Here is a 17,717-nt window from a genome sequence, read left to right as displayed (position 1 = left end):
AAAACATAATGCCTCCGGCCTCGGCTATCGCTGGTGCGGAGGCATAATAAAACAAGGTCCTAAAGTATGCATTCATGCACCTGCAACATACAGTATTTAACACACCACGGAGGCAACCCTTCAAGAAAAGTTAAATGTACTTTTTCGGTGAACTGTGGATTTTCTTTGCTCTTCTCCCGATAACACAAATGAGATTAGTGACGCAGTGCACAGTCAATCTAGGAAAAAGGTAACAGCCCCCAAATGACAGTATTTTGACAGTGAGATTATACTATATTTTCTTACCATGACTGGCTACGCACCAAAGTCTTAAAGCACTGAGACAGGCAATTTAATGATGCAATTTGCTACTATTATTGGAAACCATTACTATCGTCATCTTTCCATTACATTCTGCTCCTAGTATGATCCATCCCAAACACCACCCAAACCTCCAATCTGCATCTGGCAGTTCACTTCCCAGCCCATCTGCAAAAGCCTTTGCAAGGCATCATAAAAACAGACAATCCTATCTTAAAACTATTCATGTTCATCATTGGCTGTCTAAAAGGGCAAACACATGAGATTCCTTGTGCTTTGTAACTTTTTAGACAGCCATAAAAAATGTCTGTGAATCAGAAATCTGATCTTTTTCATGTTAATCCGGCCTGAGTTATTCGTATTTTATCACGTCCAGTGATTCAAATTCTGCTGCAGTGCATACTTTTAGAACATACTCAAGTTTTGTTTTTATTGTTCTTACAAAGTAAACATGTACAATAAGTTTTATTAGTAGAGCATGCAAGGTGAAAATCAAGCAATCAGATCAGAAAATCCTAACTACATAAATATGTTCAAGTCTTTGTACATTTTCTTCATTTATATCACTGTTATCCACATTATAAATAAGTAGAACAACCTTATTCTGGGTAAGTCTCCTTTGTAAGTGTGTCAAGCTTTTAGAGCATGTTCGGTGAGTTTAGTAATGTACTGAAACATCAAGTAACATCAGCTGCAAAGTTCTTCCTGTTGGAGAATGCTGTTGAAAATATACTCACAGAGGTGTTTTTGTGCTGACAAACCTGTCCTTTTCTTGACCTTGTCCTTCAAGGTAAAGAACATACAGTGAGAGCATACATGATTTTCTGAGAGGAAATTCCATTCAGTGACACGTGGCTGCTTCCCTTCATTTCAACTTCTGAGCAGATTCAGCGCCATAAACAACAGTCTTCTGTTCTTTTGCTGGGTTCTGCAACCTGTGCTAAGCAGATAATAAAAAAACCCAAAACAAAACAACAAAAACTTTAAAAGACTAAATAGGAAAGTGACAACAGAATTAAGATTCTGAATGGATGGTACTGTTGTGTCACTCAAAATACATCCTGCCACTGTGTTTCATGACCGGCAGATGCTGCAGATTTCCTAGTTTGCATTTAAAAATAATAACAATGATTAAGAACAATAATCATAGAGTGATAAAGTGACTCACTGTAGCTAGACTTTGAGGGCTTTGAAGACTAAACAGGGAACACATAAGATGATGAACTGTAACCATATGTGTGACGGTGGTAGCAGCTCTACCAGACTGAAAGACAACAGCAACCTCTTTTGACTCTCAACCAGTGGAGGGCAGTAGAACAGAGGCATTATGCTCCAGGTACAGGAACAAGTGAAATTGTGCGTTAGTATTTAAAAAAAATAAAAATAAAACCTCAGTAACAGCATTTTAACAGAATAAAAACAGGGTAATAATCATCTCTTAGAGTGTAACTGGATTTGAGCTCTGGTGCTATTTCACCATGGAAGAAGTGTGTTGCAGTTCAGCTGGTGCAGAGCAAGGAGGAGATAAATCATACGCTGTTGGAGCCAGAGGGTCAGTGCAAATGGGACGGAGGTCTCAGGTGCTTCAGTGCTGGGAATTTCTTATCTTTCTGCCACAGCTACTCTTCCTTCCTCTGACTCTCTCTGTATTTCTCTCCCTCCTTCTCAACTCTTCTGCATTGACCTGGTTCATGTCGACAGTACACATGAGAGGTGTTTTCTGCAGGTTACTGCTATGAGTGATATCATACAGCAAATAAGCTTATAACATAAGAAACACCAATGACAAATAATAATAATGTAAAAAAAAAAAATCCTAAAGAAGCAGCTAGTAGAGGTTAGGTATTTAACCACCTGCAGTCTCACTACATGTAGCTGACTGGTTGTTGAGGAGCGTGAGGCAGCCTGGTGGGACGCTTTAAGACTCTGACATCATTAAAAGGCAGACATGACATAATTGTAAAAACGAAAAGCAATTTACTTGATGTGGAAAGGTCTTAATATGAAAATGTGACCCTCTTTACTTGACTCATCGCCCTCAAAAACTGATTAGGAAACACAGGAGAGGCTCTTAAGATGGTTTTTAACCATTCTGAATCAAGCTATGATGTACTGCATGACAGCATGGTTATTTATTCAAGCTTCAAATATTAGTGATGAGGCTTTCTGACAATATGCAAGACATTTTTTTCTGAATTGGCTCTGATGGTGTTTTGTTTCCTTCCTTTGTTGTGATACTTCAGGGAGCCCAGACCTTCATTTAACCTACTTCCCATCTAACCATCTAGAATCAAAGGTTTCTATTTGTTCTATTCAGCAGACTCAGATCAGAGGAGAGAAAGAGGCCACTGCAGTGCGTGTCGGATAAATGAGTTTCAGCCTGTGTCAGTCAGTCAAAACAAGGTGAGGTTACAAGGTGAGGACAGTTGAAGTAGCAGCAGTCCAATGAATGAACGGTCTCAAATGTCTCTTCAAGAGACAGTCAGGTCCCTGTGCTTAAGTTAAGAAGTCTACAACCAAATAATATCTAAAATCCTCTTCAGAATACCTTTGATAGTTTGATTCAGCCTTGGAAAGTAAAGTAGCCAGTGATTAGACTGTATGGGGTTCAGTGACATTTCCATACACTCCATACAGTCCACCAGGCCAGGCCAATCAGTCCCAGTTTAAAGTATTCTAATGGATTCCAAATAGTATTTGTCTCTGGCGAGTTGACAGGTTCAGTTTTTGCTGCTCTCTGTTGGAGCAGGTGGCGACTGTGTCATCTCCTTGGCCTCCGTCTGGCCTTCTTTCTTCTCGTCATCATCCTTGAAGAACAGAAGAGGAAACATGCCCAGGATACAGCCGATGCCAACGCCAATGGCTTTACCCTAAACACGGGGCGAGGGGGTGAAAGTGAGAAGATTATCCAGACAAAACACATATGTTTTATATCATTCACACAAAAATACATTTCAACTGTGACACTTCCAGTAAATAATCCTCCAACATTTGACTAAGAAGTGACTTTTTAACCAGTAACCTTACTTTTTTATTTAATTATACTTTGCTGTGTTTTAATTGAGCCTCTGGTCCAGTTTGGCCTAAATTCACCAATGGACAGAGAAGCTTTGTCATCATTTTAGTGTATTAGATCATTTCATGCAGCACCTGTCCTACTTACTGTATGACTGAACAGGCAAAGGCTGCAAGGAAAGATTAACAACCCTGAAAACAACTACTCTAAGTGTCCAAAGACTGACGCATTGATTTGCCATTACATTCTGACATGTTTTGAAAATGTATTTACAAGAAAATAAAAACTGGCATTTCTGAACAGGTCAGAAGAATTGGCATGGTCTTTCACAACCAGCCAGGAGCCTTTTAGCTCCAGACTAATCTCTGAAGCTAATTAAAGCTAATTACATTACTCACTTCAGCAGTCACAGCATATTAAGAAAAAAAAACAGGTCTAATTTCCTTGCAGAATGAATGTGTGATCAAAAGGGCACATCACAGAGACTTGTGTTTCTGACCTGGTTTGATGTTTATGATGCAGTACACAACAAATGGAAACTGATCAAAGCGCTCTCTGCAGCAGGTTCATTAATATCCACTCTGACTGGGTTTATTTTGAGTGTTTATTAGTCTTTCACACACACACACACAAATGAAAAAGAGAGATGCATTTATTATATGAAAAGACAGAGAACAGAGAAGGGCTTAAGGGTCATGGGCTTTAGTGAGGAATTATGGTACCAACCGCATGAGAGCTGACCCTGGTCTGCCACATGTCAGCCTGTTTGGGGCTCAGGTCGGGAATCTGCATCCCCAGCCGAGATGCCAAGGCCTCCACATAACCTGCCAGCCTGAAGTGGGGGGGGGGACCGACAGACGGGAACAAGAAGGAGAGAAAGAAGAATCAAACAATACACTGAAAGTAAGCTGCAACAGTGAATCACTATTCAGAGAAGCATTGAGGTGATGTTCTTTCATTGTAACATTTCATGAGAAGTGGAAAAGTTTGAAAAGTCAGTTCAAACAGAGCAGAGAGACGTGGTAGACATAAAGGTCAAAAATATTAACTCTGTGTCTCGTCATTCTAGTCTCATATTTAGATTGTCTGTTAAAGCTCCAGGCTAATTCTGTAATTTGTCTATATATCATGTTTACAACCAGTTATTTATGATTATTTTGTTGCAGTTTCACATAAAAGTCTCCTTTTGATACTTTTCTGCTGTACATGTCACGATCCATTAAAACGCTTTCCCACTCAGGGCAGAGACGTCAAAGTTAACGACCAAAGTAAGTGATAATAACAGCAAACAAAACAAATCAGAAAATGAATGTTTCAGTCTGCTCCATGTGGCTGCCATCTGTCATAAACCCAGCAGGACGACAAATATCAGCCCTAATAACAGAAAGAAAGGAAGAGAGACAGAGAGAGTGAGGGAGCTTCTAGTGCAAATAAAAGAAAAATCATTTCCAGCACTTTGCACAGATGACAGAACAAAGTCAGACTGAAGAGGATAGAGAACAGAGACCACCGAGTAACAAGGTGACATTTGAAACTCATCAATCATCCAGAACTTTTTGTTCATTTCAATTCTAAGTGGAAAGTTTTGTCTTATGTGGAGCTCTGAATAATACTGCATCGTTACTGAATACAAATCTCTGACACACTTCTACTCTTCTGTTCTTTACAGGTGCTTCTATTGGCTCCACTTATAAAGGTTATGAACGAAAAGCGACGAAACAATAAGTTAAAATATGAACAATATTACTCCTAACCATAATCATAGTCAAATTTGCTGAGTTTAATAACAAGACAGACCTGAAATTTCATGACATCCTGTGGGAAATCAGGATGTGGTAGCAGCTAAAAAGGATTCAACACACACATCCCACAGCACCTGGAGATTTTAAATATAAACATTAAAAACACCTGAGCTTTTGGCAAGAAGAATAAAAATACATTGCATTTCAAAAAAATCTGTTAAACATTTCACCATGCAAAGATTTTATTTTTTATCCAACAGTGGCTGATGATAAGAGCCTCATTTTGGGTGGAAAGCTATAAGCTGCTGTCTTTCAATTATTTCTGATCAGATCAGAGAGGAGCACTGGTGAGAGGCCGCAGGGGCTAATATACACACTGAGATAATTACAATGAAGAAGACAGTAACAGCATTATGACCAAAAATCTAAAAACTGAAAGCTAATACTAAAATGATTATTGGAGAGCTGCTGTTCTTTACTGACACGTGTAATGACACTTTACTGACACGTAAATATGGAGCACGTCTGGCAGTTCCAGTGTGAGAAGAGAAATATTTTGACCCAGGTCTGGTTCAGTCACTGGCACTAATGGACCCTCAGTTCACTGCACACACAAATAAGCTGCTGCGGCTGGAGCTGTCAAGTCAGGGGAGAGATAGGTAGCAGGCAGCATATTTAAAGGAAAGATAAGGAGACAAGCAGACGAAGCCAGAGTGTGTGTGTCAACAGGTGTGTGTGTGTGCTTGTGTGTGCCTGAAGCCCACAGCCTTTCATCAAAATAGAGCAGAAATAGTAGGAAATGAAACTTCCTGATATCTCACTGGTATATAATTACAACAGACAATCACTGTTTGCACAGTGGCAGATGAAAATTGTTGTCAAACTGGGAAAAGAACTGAGTCTCTATTTTCACAGTCAGGGTGATGTACTGCACGTAGTCCGTTTCTATTCTGCTCGTAAAATGAACATCAAGTTGAGATACATGAGACATAATATGACCGAACTCCACATGCAACATTGGTTTAAACGATTTTGTTTTGTCTCTGCATCAATGAAACACAGCCTCTCGTGTTCATAAGAGACTTCTGATTTGTCTGGGACCTACTGCACATTGACACGATCCATATATTTCACACACTTGCAACAACTGCGTCAGGAAATAAAATGCTGCAGTATTCAAACGCTGAAATGATGAAATTTAGTGAAAGTATAATCATTTAAGGCCTGGGATCATTAGTAAACACGAGACTCGCCGGCTGATGTCAACAGAAGGCTGCAGCTCAAGCTACCTCAATCACAAGCTACAAAAACGACATCCATCCAGAAGAGTGGATTTGTGTTTCCTTTATAGGACAACAGCTCTCTTAGCATTGTCAACGCATTTGACAATAACAAGCTGTGCTGTGCTGCGTTGCATTTTAAACAATTAAAGGCACAGCTGCTCTCAAATTAGCGGTGATATCTGGGAAATGTGCTTGACGCAGAAAGCAGCAGGTCCTTTGGCAGGGATGTGCATTAAAATTAGTGTGAAAGATGAACTATGAGAAGCAGAAATGTTACGGTGATTAATGAGCTACAGATGATAGTAAATATGCTGTGTTTCAAAATGGGTAGTTGAAGTGTCATTAAAGAGATCATCCTTCAACATGATAAACTGAGATTAAGCCGCAGTTTAAAAGTATCCTTTAGCCAAACACTGACTGGCTCTGAAGCTGCTTAGAGGAAGGTCCCTGAGGGGATCAGTGAAGTATCGCATTATATGTTAATCCGGACAAAAAAAAAATCTGAGAAATTTAAAAACGTCAATCATACATTCATTCATTTACTGCCTTCATTAGCTTTTTAATAATATAATAATCATGGGTCCCCACTTTTTATTCCCTGGAGCTCACTAATGTGTGTTTTCTCCAGCTTCACCCTGATGCATTAAATCTTTTCAGGGCTCCTCGTCTGACCCAGAAAGCCACTGACGCATTGTGTCCATGAGAAACACAAAGAGCACCAAGCTGGACAGGAGCACCAGTAACAACTGGCTGAATGGTCCCAGTGAATCATGAACTGCATTATGGAGGATGATTCAGTTGGTTTGCCACATCTGTCAAAACACACGCAGCCTCTTACAAAATAAAGCACACATACATGAAAAACACACAAAAACACATACATGTAATTGTGCTGTTCAATTACACGACTGAGAAGTCACGCTTTGGAAGAGAGGCAGGTGTCTTTCACTGGGTACTCTGGTGGATCAGCAGGTTCATCTGTACGTAAACTGGGGTCTGAGTCTGTTTTATGTCTTCTTAATTTGTCTTGTCTTCTTAATTCTGCCCTGTTCAAACCTCTGTGTTGCCTGTCCAGTCCATCTCTCTTCCTGTCTCTCTGTACCATTGGTGCAGAAGAGGAAATTGCATGTAATGTTCTCTAACAATCTAAAAATAATCACAGTTTTATCATAAACAAATATAGTTAGAATTTATTTATCATACTTTGTATGATTTGTACTATCTTCAGGCTACAGGTTAATAAATGTGCAACAAATTATAATCTTAGTGAGTCTGCAAAAACGTTGGTCTATCTCCATAAAAATTGAAAATACCAGTGATGTGGGTGATTTTTTTGTCAATAAGTGTCCAGAAAAGGTTTTATAGTGAAAGTTACCTACTGAAATCCAAATGACTCAAATGCTACAGTAGATATTTCTGTCAAGCGTCTTTTCTCCACTCCACCCAGTGCGGCCAAAAGGTAAAACACTTCAAAGTTCCTTGACAGACAAATAAGCTTTTTTTTTTTTTTTGTCTTTCCAGCAAATCTAAACTAAAGAAAAGAAAAGTTCACACTAAGCACATTAGCAGCATTTTAATCGATCTCCTGAGCTTTTAACTTGGCTCATTTAGGAAGGCGAGAAAGATCTGAACTAAATAACACTACTCCCAGACTGCCTGGAAATGAGGATCTTGATCTTCTTCCAAGTTTGTTAGGAGTGAGAATGTAATCAAAGCCAATTATAGGAAACAACCTACAAAATATGCTAATTTATGGATTCAAGAACAGACTCAGACTAGAGAGGTAACAATTAATCAAGCAATGTCATTTTTTAAACAAAAAAGCCAAAAAGTAACTGGTGTCACCTAATAAGTTCTGAATATTTACTGGTTTTCTTACTTTCCTAGAAAGGACACTTTATCAGTTGAGTAGGCAGATTATTCTGTACTGAAAATTATAGTTTGTTGCCACCCTCGTACAAAGTCAGTGTGGATCTGAGCAAACTATAAAGCAGTATGTGCAACACATTTACAGTAAAGAGGTGTCTGGGGTCTCCTCATCTGTCAGCACATGATCAAAGTTTTCCCACAACCTCAGCAAGACGTCTGCTGAGTTCAACAAATGAATCACCTTCTCAACTGCCACTGAAGTGCCACCGAGTCCCAGAGTAATCTAACGCATAGGGTGTTTTTTTCTTATATGTGAGCCTCAAGCCTTTTGTCTTTGAAATGAGCAAAAGCTGTAATGCAAATGTTGCACTGAAGGACACCTGCAGGAGCTAGGCATACAAACAGCCTTCATACTCACTGGTGTAAATATATCAAAATAAAATAAAAAACTCTCTCGTCTGCTGTAGTCGAGTATCACCTTGACAAACTGGCCACAAGGGCTCCACTTTTCAATTACGAGTGAATGGGAAACACAAGACGCACACACGGAAGCAGAAATAGGAGTGTGTCCACTGAGAGCATTTATAGAGGCCACAACAACTGAGCTAATCAATCACACTGAAACGGAGCAAAGGCAACAACAGAGTGTGAGTGGTGACTATTTATCGTCTGTCTTGCTGACTACCTCCGTATTTAAACAAAACTAAATATCACTGAAATACAGCCAATAGATTGTTGATGGCACAGGGTTTAAGGCCTCTTCTATCACTGTTAGTATTCTGGTTGGTTGAGCCTGTGAAGCAGGTTAAGAAGCTGATTATGATCCTATTATCCTGAAGTCGATAATAGTCATGAATGAGCTGATTGAACCTTATCAGGCTTTACAGTCATCTGAAAGTATGTAAATCATGTTGCTGTCTTTTCTGGAAGAAAAAAAAAATCAGCTTCCTGTTCTCATAAATCTCACATTGCTTTTATTGATCACACCTGATCACAACTGTGATGGGCAGGTGGGATCAGACCAGGTAGTTGCTGTTTTGATTTATTTTCTTACAGCATCATTTTGGAGGAACAAACATGGTTTTCGGTTTAATATGTCAGCAATAAAATATACAGTCCATGTTACAACAGAGCGTAACACTGGTATTAAAACCAGAATAAGGGATAATTAGGTGCACAGTTATGCAAGTATTGTACTTCCTCCTATACCACACAAACTCAGAATTTGCTTCAACACGTTACCTGCACATCAGACTGATGAGACCTGAACTGCTTGCAAACTCCCAGTACAAGACAATCCAATATAATGCCAGGAGCACATAAAAAATATGCTTTAAATAATTATAATTTATATTTTATAATTAGAAAAATCATGTGATTTTGCATTCAAAGTAATTGTAAAATGATGTCTTATGACAGAGTCAAGCGTAAGTGTCAGTATTTTAAATAATCAAGGAAAAGAGCCAACTGATGCAAAATTATGTTCAACATGTCCTGTGGGATGGACAATATATCTGTTAATAACTAGTTTAACATCAACATTTACTTAAACAAGTTTTTTTCTACAGCTGTAAAATTACATATCAACTCAGAAATGGTGAGTTAAGGCAGGCTGCAAACTGCCGCCGTCATTCATGCACACCTTGTTCAGACTGTCTTGATTTAATCAGACCACACTGATAATTTTAAATTACTAGGCTTTTCTCATTCATGGTATCAGCCCTTTATGTTTCGCACAACACAGTCTTCTTTCCTCTGGGACACAAACCTACGGTGGCTGTATCTCATTTTCTCCCTTGCTGCTCATGCTTATCTTTCTCTGGGCTAAATTCAATAATTACCGTTTAATACTAAACAATTTAATGATACAACCTTCACTGAAGAGGGTAGAGTGAGAAAGTAAGCGGCTACTTCTTTGTCATAAAAGAACACTCTTTATATTACATTCAAAAACTCTATTGATGTAATATGGTGTAATGGTATTAACGTGAATGAGGGTGCCATGATTCACAGAAACTAACAGTTGTCTGTGTTTGTGTGGGAGTATGAGTGTGTGTTGGTGTGTGGGAGTATGAGTGTGTGTTGGTGTGTGGGAGTATGTGTGTGTGTATGTGTGAAATTGTTACCCCAGTCCTGCCAGATCAGACACCAGGTTGCCAAGGGCAGCAGCTGCAGAAAATGAGAGAAGAGTAAGAGACATGATTACAAAATGAAATTAGGAAATTGAGGTTGATGTCGAGGACAGCTGAAAGGCACAGGGTGCAGCATGTGTTTGTCTGGAAACTGAATTTGTCATCATTTGAAAGAAAAAAAAAAAGAACAATGACATTTTTTTTCGTATGCCATTCACAGGCAAGTACCTGGATTTGTCTGCCAGAAGACACTGTGGCATCCTTCACAGTGACAGGTTACTAAATTTAGTCCACTCAATAACATTATATATCAGGTACAATATCTGAATAGGTCCAAGTTTCACACTTGTAATGGATGACACAGTGGCAAAGAACCATGTGACACAAAGTGGGATAAAAGGCCTAATAATCAGTGTTTGCCTTTGTGGTACAGTATATGTCAAAGACACCCGGGGCGAGGGAGTTTGGCAGATTATATAATTATAAGATTATATAATTTGTTCCATGCCTCATGACATTAGGACACAAGATGCAATGAATTAAAAACTGGTGAGCTACACAAGATGTGCAAGTACTGGAAGACCATGTGGGTGCAGTGTAGTTACAGAATCAGAAATATTGGACGATAGCAACATGATTTCATTAAAGCATGTATCTGTAACTGAGGGTGAAGTGTTGGCCAGGAGCTGGAGAGAGATAAGCACTTCAATTATCTTCACGTTCCTTACTCTACTTCCCTTTGATACTGCATGATATTACACCACATGTCTCCTGAGCGGCCACTTGCATCGCAGAGGACGGGAGCAAAAAGCAAGAAGCAGCATGTTTGAACCAGTAAGCAGATCAAATATGGGTTAGCCAAAACCCAGATCAAATATGGGTTAGCCAAAACCCAGATCAAATATGGGTTAGCCAAAACCCCGATCAAATATGGGTTAGCCAAAACCCAGATCAAATCTGGGTTAACCACACCCTAGATCAAATTTGGGTCAGTAATTTCTTTTAAAACAACCATACACTGTTTATTTTTACCGCCTTGGTCTTTGCACAGGATATGATGGACAACCACAGTGGGCTCATTAATGAGGCAGATGCACACCTGAAGCACATGTGGCTGTTGACTCGCTCCCTGAGCCTGAATAATGTAAGCAGTAAATCAGCACTTTGCAAAGTGCTTTAGGAGAAGAGGATGAGGGAATGCTGCAATGACTAATGAAACAGGATCAAGGAGCAGGCCCTAGCGTCATGATGCCTTAATATTTTTTGATCTCTGTCACTGAGCGGAGTAATTCTGCAGAGTAGAGGACCAGCATTTGGGAGACATTGCCTTAAAGAATCTGCTTGTTCTGTCGCTTGTATATTACTGCCTCTAAAAGAGAGCATAAAGTCTGTGCTTTGCTTGTGTTCCCTCTGTTGTCTGTGACCCTGAGTTCACAGTATTGCTGCAGCGGCACAGAAATCCTCAGGGGAACTGAAACAAAGCATCTCTGCTAAGGCACAATCTCCATCTAACTCTGGCAGGAGGTCTTTAGTGCTTCAGTCTGATGTGTGGACCTGTTCACACCCGCCATTAACATACATCTTGGATGATCTGATCACAAGTGGACAGCTCTAAGTAACAAGCGCTTTCAGCTCCTCAGTTGTCCTCAATTTTGCACATTGGCCATACGTGAGCCACCCTTTAGATGACTTCATCACAACTTCAGAGTGGGAAGAGAGAGGCAGGGCAACATGGAGGAAAGTGTACAAGTGTCTAATGCTTAGCCAACCAGCTAGTGCCAAAACACACAGTGGGTTTGGGCTAAATGAGGAAATCGTTCTGGTATTTTCAACAGACAAAAAAATGTTTGCACTGGACAGGATTCCAGTCTGACTGTAACTCACTGAATAACATGGTCTCAATGTGGAGGAAAGAATCAATTGTTATGTAATTTAGATGCTACTGAAGATGAGTTTCACGTTTAATGATTTTATGTTTTATTTTTCATTACATGATATGAGCAGTTGTATGGAGTTATTTCTCCTTCTCTGTCTTCTCTAAAATATGGAGGATGATACTTCACTTACTATGTATTATAGGTAATGGTAGGCAATGTTTCCATTTTCAGATAAATTCAAATAAACTTTCTTTCTCTTTGCTGATATATTTCTCATTGTAGGACAACCTATGCTGGCAGGTTGTTTCAAATTAAAAGAAGAAGAACTGGTTAGTTTATAAAGTTAGCTTTGTTAAGATAGATAATGATGCAGTAACAAAACATCCTGCTGTTGTTCTACATCTTGTCTCCGTACAAGCACCTGAGGAGGCAGATGCAATGGAGATCCTATCAGGTTTGATTATGTGGTCTGGCTGCTCAAATGTAATTACAAGCCAAGGTTAAATGGCTGCCTCTAACTCACTGCTCTCTCTGCGTCTCAGTGCATAGTGTACATCCACAGGCTGGTGAGGGGTGGAACCACACTCACACACACATACAAGAGATGTGGATTATACCATATAGCAGATACTTTTACGTCATTCACTGAGTAAAAAGCCTTGTACTTTGTCCATCACTCTCACTAATTAGATTCAAGGGAGCAAATCAGGGAGAGACAGAGCAGCTCAGAGAGAGGCAGAGAGTGAGCAAACTGGATTTGGCTGGGCTGAATCTATCTATCTATCTATCTATCTATCTATAAATCTATAAATCTATATTTATATTTATATGTTTATGTTTATAATTATACTATAAAGATACAGATTTCCTTCCCTGTTCCTTTAATTGTATTGTACTTACTCTATGATGAACCTCTCCATCTTTCACAGGAACTTCCCAGAACTTTCTGGTCCTGAAGCTAAACCAGAGATACTGTCTGCATGTGTACTTTCCACTCATGTTTACTGGCAGATAAATGGGCTGTGAAGCAATGTGAAATAACAAACGTGAGACAGTGGGAACTTTTTATTGGTTCACTTTCCAGCTGTAATTTGTGGCTCATAATGTTCACAGTATGAGAAATGTGCGTGTATGTGCAATACCTTTCTATACCTGCAGCCACAGATACAAAACTGAATACAAGGATACTCACATGCAGGTGTTAGCACCCAAGGTTGTGTGTGTATTTATTGTATTGTGTTGTATTTGTGCTTGACATAGGACATACAGTAGGTCCTTGAAGGCAAGAGTGGGGTGACTTTGCATGGTAATAACTTGAGCTGTATGTTTTTATGGATTTAATCCTATTTCAAAGTGTTCACATCATTACCTCGGCTTAAATTATGCAATTAGCCAAACTAAGCAGCAGACCGTTTCTAATGGGCCAGCTTCCATCTTCGATCGAGCCAGCTGAGACACATTTGCCTCCTAGAAAATGTGTGATTGGTGGACTTGACTACAGATTTGACGCCGGTGCTAAATCATTCTGGACTGGGTTAGATAACTGCAGCCTCTTGATTTGCAGACCCCTGACTGTCCCCAGTGTAGAACGAATGAGTAACACTACAACTGCTGTGAAAATCTGAGTCTGAGTGATAGAAACTGAGCTGAGGTTGGGTTTGAGGAAAGAACAGAAGCTCCTTCCGTGTGGGCTCCCGGTTAGTTATATAGTTTGGGTTTTTTTTAGTTTAAGGGGATTTCTGTAGCCTCACTGTTAAAAATGGACTGAAAAATCTCACCATGCAGAGATAACAGGCTCTACTAGAAGGCTAACTACTGGAAGGCTGTCTGAACTTGAATTTTACATTTTCCACCTGAGTTTGCAGCCTAATAACTCTCCTGTCTATAAATCCCACCAGGCCTGGAATTGCTCATTTGGCTTAATCAGAACTACAATCTCTTCCAATATCCCAAACTGAAAAAAAAAAATTGTTTGAATTGGAAATCTTCATGCACAGGATCAAGTCAGAAGTATGTTTGACACACATTAAGCACCTCAAAGCAAAGATTCAAAGGCCTCACTTATTTCTCCTTGGTCTGGTGTGCAATGGTCAAGTTATTTGCATCCTTCCAGTTCCCAGTGAAAGAAAACATAAAAAGCTTCAGGCTTCTACCTCCTCTGCTTTGTTACAGCATCAGCTTTGACTCACCTGAGTCCTCTATACAGATCAGAGTCTGTTTGATGTTTAAAAGCTTGAGCTAAAAACAACAAAATCACAAGCAATATCCAAAAGACACAGCAACAGAATCACAGGAGGAAAGGTAACTCCTGCAGAGTTAGGCAGAGAGGAAGTGGGGATGCCAGTCGCATTTTTTGTGAACATTACTGAAAACAAAGTAAAGAGAATTTAGATTTTTCTATTACTAGTACTGTTACTAGCACAGTTCATTCCAACGCTCACTGAGTGACAGTGGTGATTGTGGATATGCCAAACATTCAGCTTTTGTTCATACTGATCAAATGTTATTAAATATGTAAACAGGAAAAGTCTTCAGGCTGAGACTAACATCGTCCCGTCCACATTCACAGTGCAAAGCAACAAAACAACCTCAGTATCTCTACCAGACACACTGAATAGGAACAGACGATAACATTAAAATGCTAATGTGCCTCTTTGAGCTAAGTGGATATTACTACACCCATTCACTCTGCTGATGAACAGTATTATCATATTTATGAAATTATCATTATTTAGACCAGACTTGCTCTCTCTGTCTCAGCTTTACCTTTCTCTCATGTTATCTCCCTTCATTGTTTAGATAAACAGCAGTCAGGTTGTTAGTTTATCATTAAAGTTTCATTACGAGACATTGTTGTCTGCTATTTATTTATTTTTCCAAAGAGCAGTGATTTCCCCTGAGATTTGGGGACCCTAAACTAAGTCTGAGAGGTAATACTGTTCTGAGCAATTAAATGATGAATTTAATTTGACTAATCACGTACATGCAACCCCCACCTCCCACCCCATGCTTTGAAGAAAAAAATAGAATATTTGTAAGCAGATTTTAAGCTATGTTAAGATAGTGAGGTTCTCATACCTGCCATAGTTGAAATGCCAAGGATAACGCCGATGGATAACTCAATGTGTGTGCCCTGGAAAACAACACACACAAACACAGAGAACACAGAAATTAGCTTGTAAGACAGGAAAGCTCAGTGCTGAGACTAACTTCGCAGCATCTGTGCATCATAATCTGGTCCATGATTTCTGTTTGTTTCTAATCGCTAGCACTGCCAACCTTCTTTGTCTAATGGAGATATTTTCATTTTCAACTAGATCAATTTCAATTTTAACTTCTAACTTAAATGTCTTCTCCAAAATGCCATAACAAGGTTTTTATCTTTAAGTCAATAACATGGCTGACTGCAGTCTGTAATCAGAGTTTATGATGCTGCTCTAACTCTAAAAGCTTATTTTAGATTTTAAGATAGTTAAGTTTTCAGTCTTTCAGGTTATGGTTTTCTGGCTTTGGGGCAGACCTATTACCCCATTTTAAAATTTGAAAGCAGTCTGAGATCTTCAGGGTGCATTAGTTTCTCTTAAAGTCTGGAATTAAGAATAAAGGGCACAGTTAGGCCCATACAGTCACTTACTGTTATTATTAAATATACAGTTTTAATAAATGCACAAACTTTTCACAGACCAGCTGAATTCAGCCCAAAGGGGTGATTATGTATTGATTTATGTTTTCATGCATTTGCTGAGCCCATTTAAAAAAAACAAAAACAGCAAAACAGTGTGGTCTGAATAATCTTTGTTGTTACAGTATACTGGTTTTTTGGGCAAAGCTATGGCATTTCATAATGTTCTTTTTAGATTTATTCTCTTTTGTTTCTGTTATTTTACTTTTCTATTTCTCTCCCCACATCCCTGTAGAAGCCCCATAATAATTCATCATCCTGTGTAAAAAAAACAAAACAAAACAAAAAAACCCTGCTGTGCAAGAACACTTTGAATTAAGTCAGAAAAATGTGTTGCTCTTCATTCAGTTCCTTTGGGCTTCAATTTCATTAAGAAACAAAGACTTAATAATAAACAATGTATTGGATGTTAAATGACAAAGAGACAAGAACACAGAGAATCAGACATGAGACACGGAGTTGCCATAGAGTGACAACAGGAAATATACAGCAGCATCAAACAAGCATTATTTATTTTTCTCATTCTCCCTGGATGCTTCTGTTCAAAGTATCGTGAGCACATGCAACACACGTTTTGTGCACAGGTACCCCCCTGTGGAAATCAAACTGCTAACTGCAGAGTAAATCTCCACACCCGCTGAGCTGCAGGGGACCAGAGCACTGCGTGGAGCTGACACTTACAGCAACAATCATGATGCAGTTGTCCAGGAATCCAAATCCAACGAAGGGGATCGCATTGTGCAGCAAAACTGTAGAATAACAAACACAAACGGTAATTCACCATCAGACGGGATAAACAGAAAGTAACCAGACTGTGCATGAGTCTGCACTGATAAATAACAACCTATTAGACATAAGTGAGCCTTGCTGAGCAGAACTGTAACACAATGAACACAAACACAGAAGATACACAAGAATTGTTTCACTAGACATCAAACACCTCTGTGCTCAGAGGAAAATGAATACTATGAAGCTGTAATATTAATACTGAAGAAGGACTGTAAATTATTTACTCATATATTTTTAACATGTTGCTATCACAGCTGGAAATGACCTAAGTATACAGATTTTAATATGTCACAGAATGAAACCTCTATCATGAAGTGGTAGCTAACAGTTAACAGGTAGCTAACCTCATTTAATCTAAGCTGTGCCAGTGTTCTACTCTGGTACAAGGCCACAAGATGAAGACAATATTTTGCAATTTCCTAATCCTGTGGGCTCAAAATATGACACATAAAATAAGGTATGTAAAATTATGAGATAGCATGTCGATCTGAAACTGACCTTACAGGAAAAAAAAAGTAAAACATGATTGCATACTAAAAGTGCCATAAATTAGGAGGTCTGTAATCATATCTCTAGCACAGTCAAGATCATTGGTACAACTGGCCACCTCCCATAAATGAAGCCTAAACTGGAATGGGTTAGGAGATTGAGGTTCAACCTTTTGTGTAAACAGTGTCAAGCATCTTTACTTTGAGCCCCCCCTCCAAAAAAACTATCAGAATGTAAATGTTTCTATATAATATATTTGCCCCTCTCTGTGTGTGTGTCCATAGATAATATATACAGTGTACAATACTGTTGGTGTTGTGGAAGTGAATTTTAAATGTCACCTTCAGCCTGAGGAAAATTCAGTCTGTTGTAGTCGAAGCTGAAGTGAGGTTGAGTCCAGTTCACGTTACTGATCTACAGAGAAGTGTTTGCCTGAAGCATAATCACTGCTGAATACTTCACTTCTTCTCGAAAGCTGTCACTCTGCTGCAGTCTGAGCTGCACTACACAAAACACCTACTCACTCATGGCTAAAACA

General features: G+C 39.1%; 1 protein-coding gene across 1 annotated transcript in view; it reads right to left on the bottom strand.

The window, feature by feature from the left end:
• Nucleotides 1–700: 700 nt before the first annotated feature.
• The window catches only part of LOC121186551 (transmembrane protein 65-like), a 35,422-nt gene continuing 18,405 nt past the window's right edge, over nucleotides 701–17,717 (bottom strand). Inside the window, exons 4-8 of the mRNA XM_041045318.1 lie at nucleotides 16,583–16,650; nucleotides 15,298–15,352; nucleotides 10,337–10,379; nucleotides 4,043–4,148; nucleotides 701–3,170 (exon numbers count right to left, since the gene is read on the bottom strand). Of these exons, the coding sequence (XP_040901252.1) occupies nucleotides 3,021–3,170; nucleotides 4,043–4,148; nucleotides 10,337–10,379; nucleotides 15,298–15,352; nucleotides 16,583–16,650 (422 nt within the window). The 3' untranslated portion in view covers nucleotides 701–3,020. The remainder of the gene's footprint in view (nucleotides 3,171–4,042; nucleotides 4,149–10,336; nucleotides 10,380–15,297; nucleotides 15,353–16,582; nucleotides 16,651–17,717) is intronic.

Source organism: Toxotes jaculatrix, chromosome 8 (assembly GCF_017976425.1).
Source record: "Toxotes jaculatrix isolate fToxJac2 chromosome 8, fToxJac2.pri, whole genome shotgun sequence".
NCBI lineage: Eukaryota > Metazoa > Chordata > Actinopteri > Toxotidae > Toxotes > Toxotes jaculatrix.
Note: the sequence above shows the minus strand (reverse complement) of the source record. Positions and strands in the feature narration are given on the sequence as shown.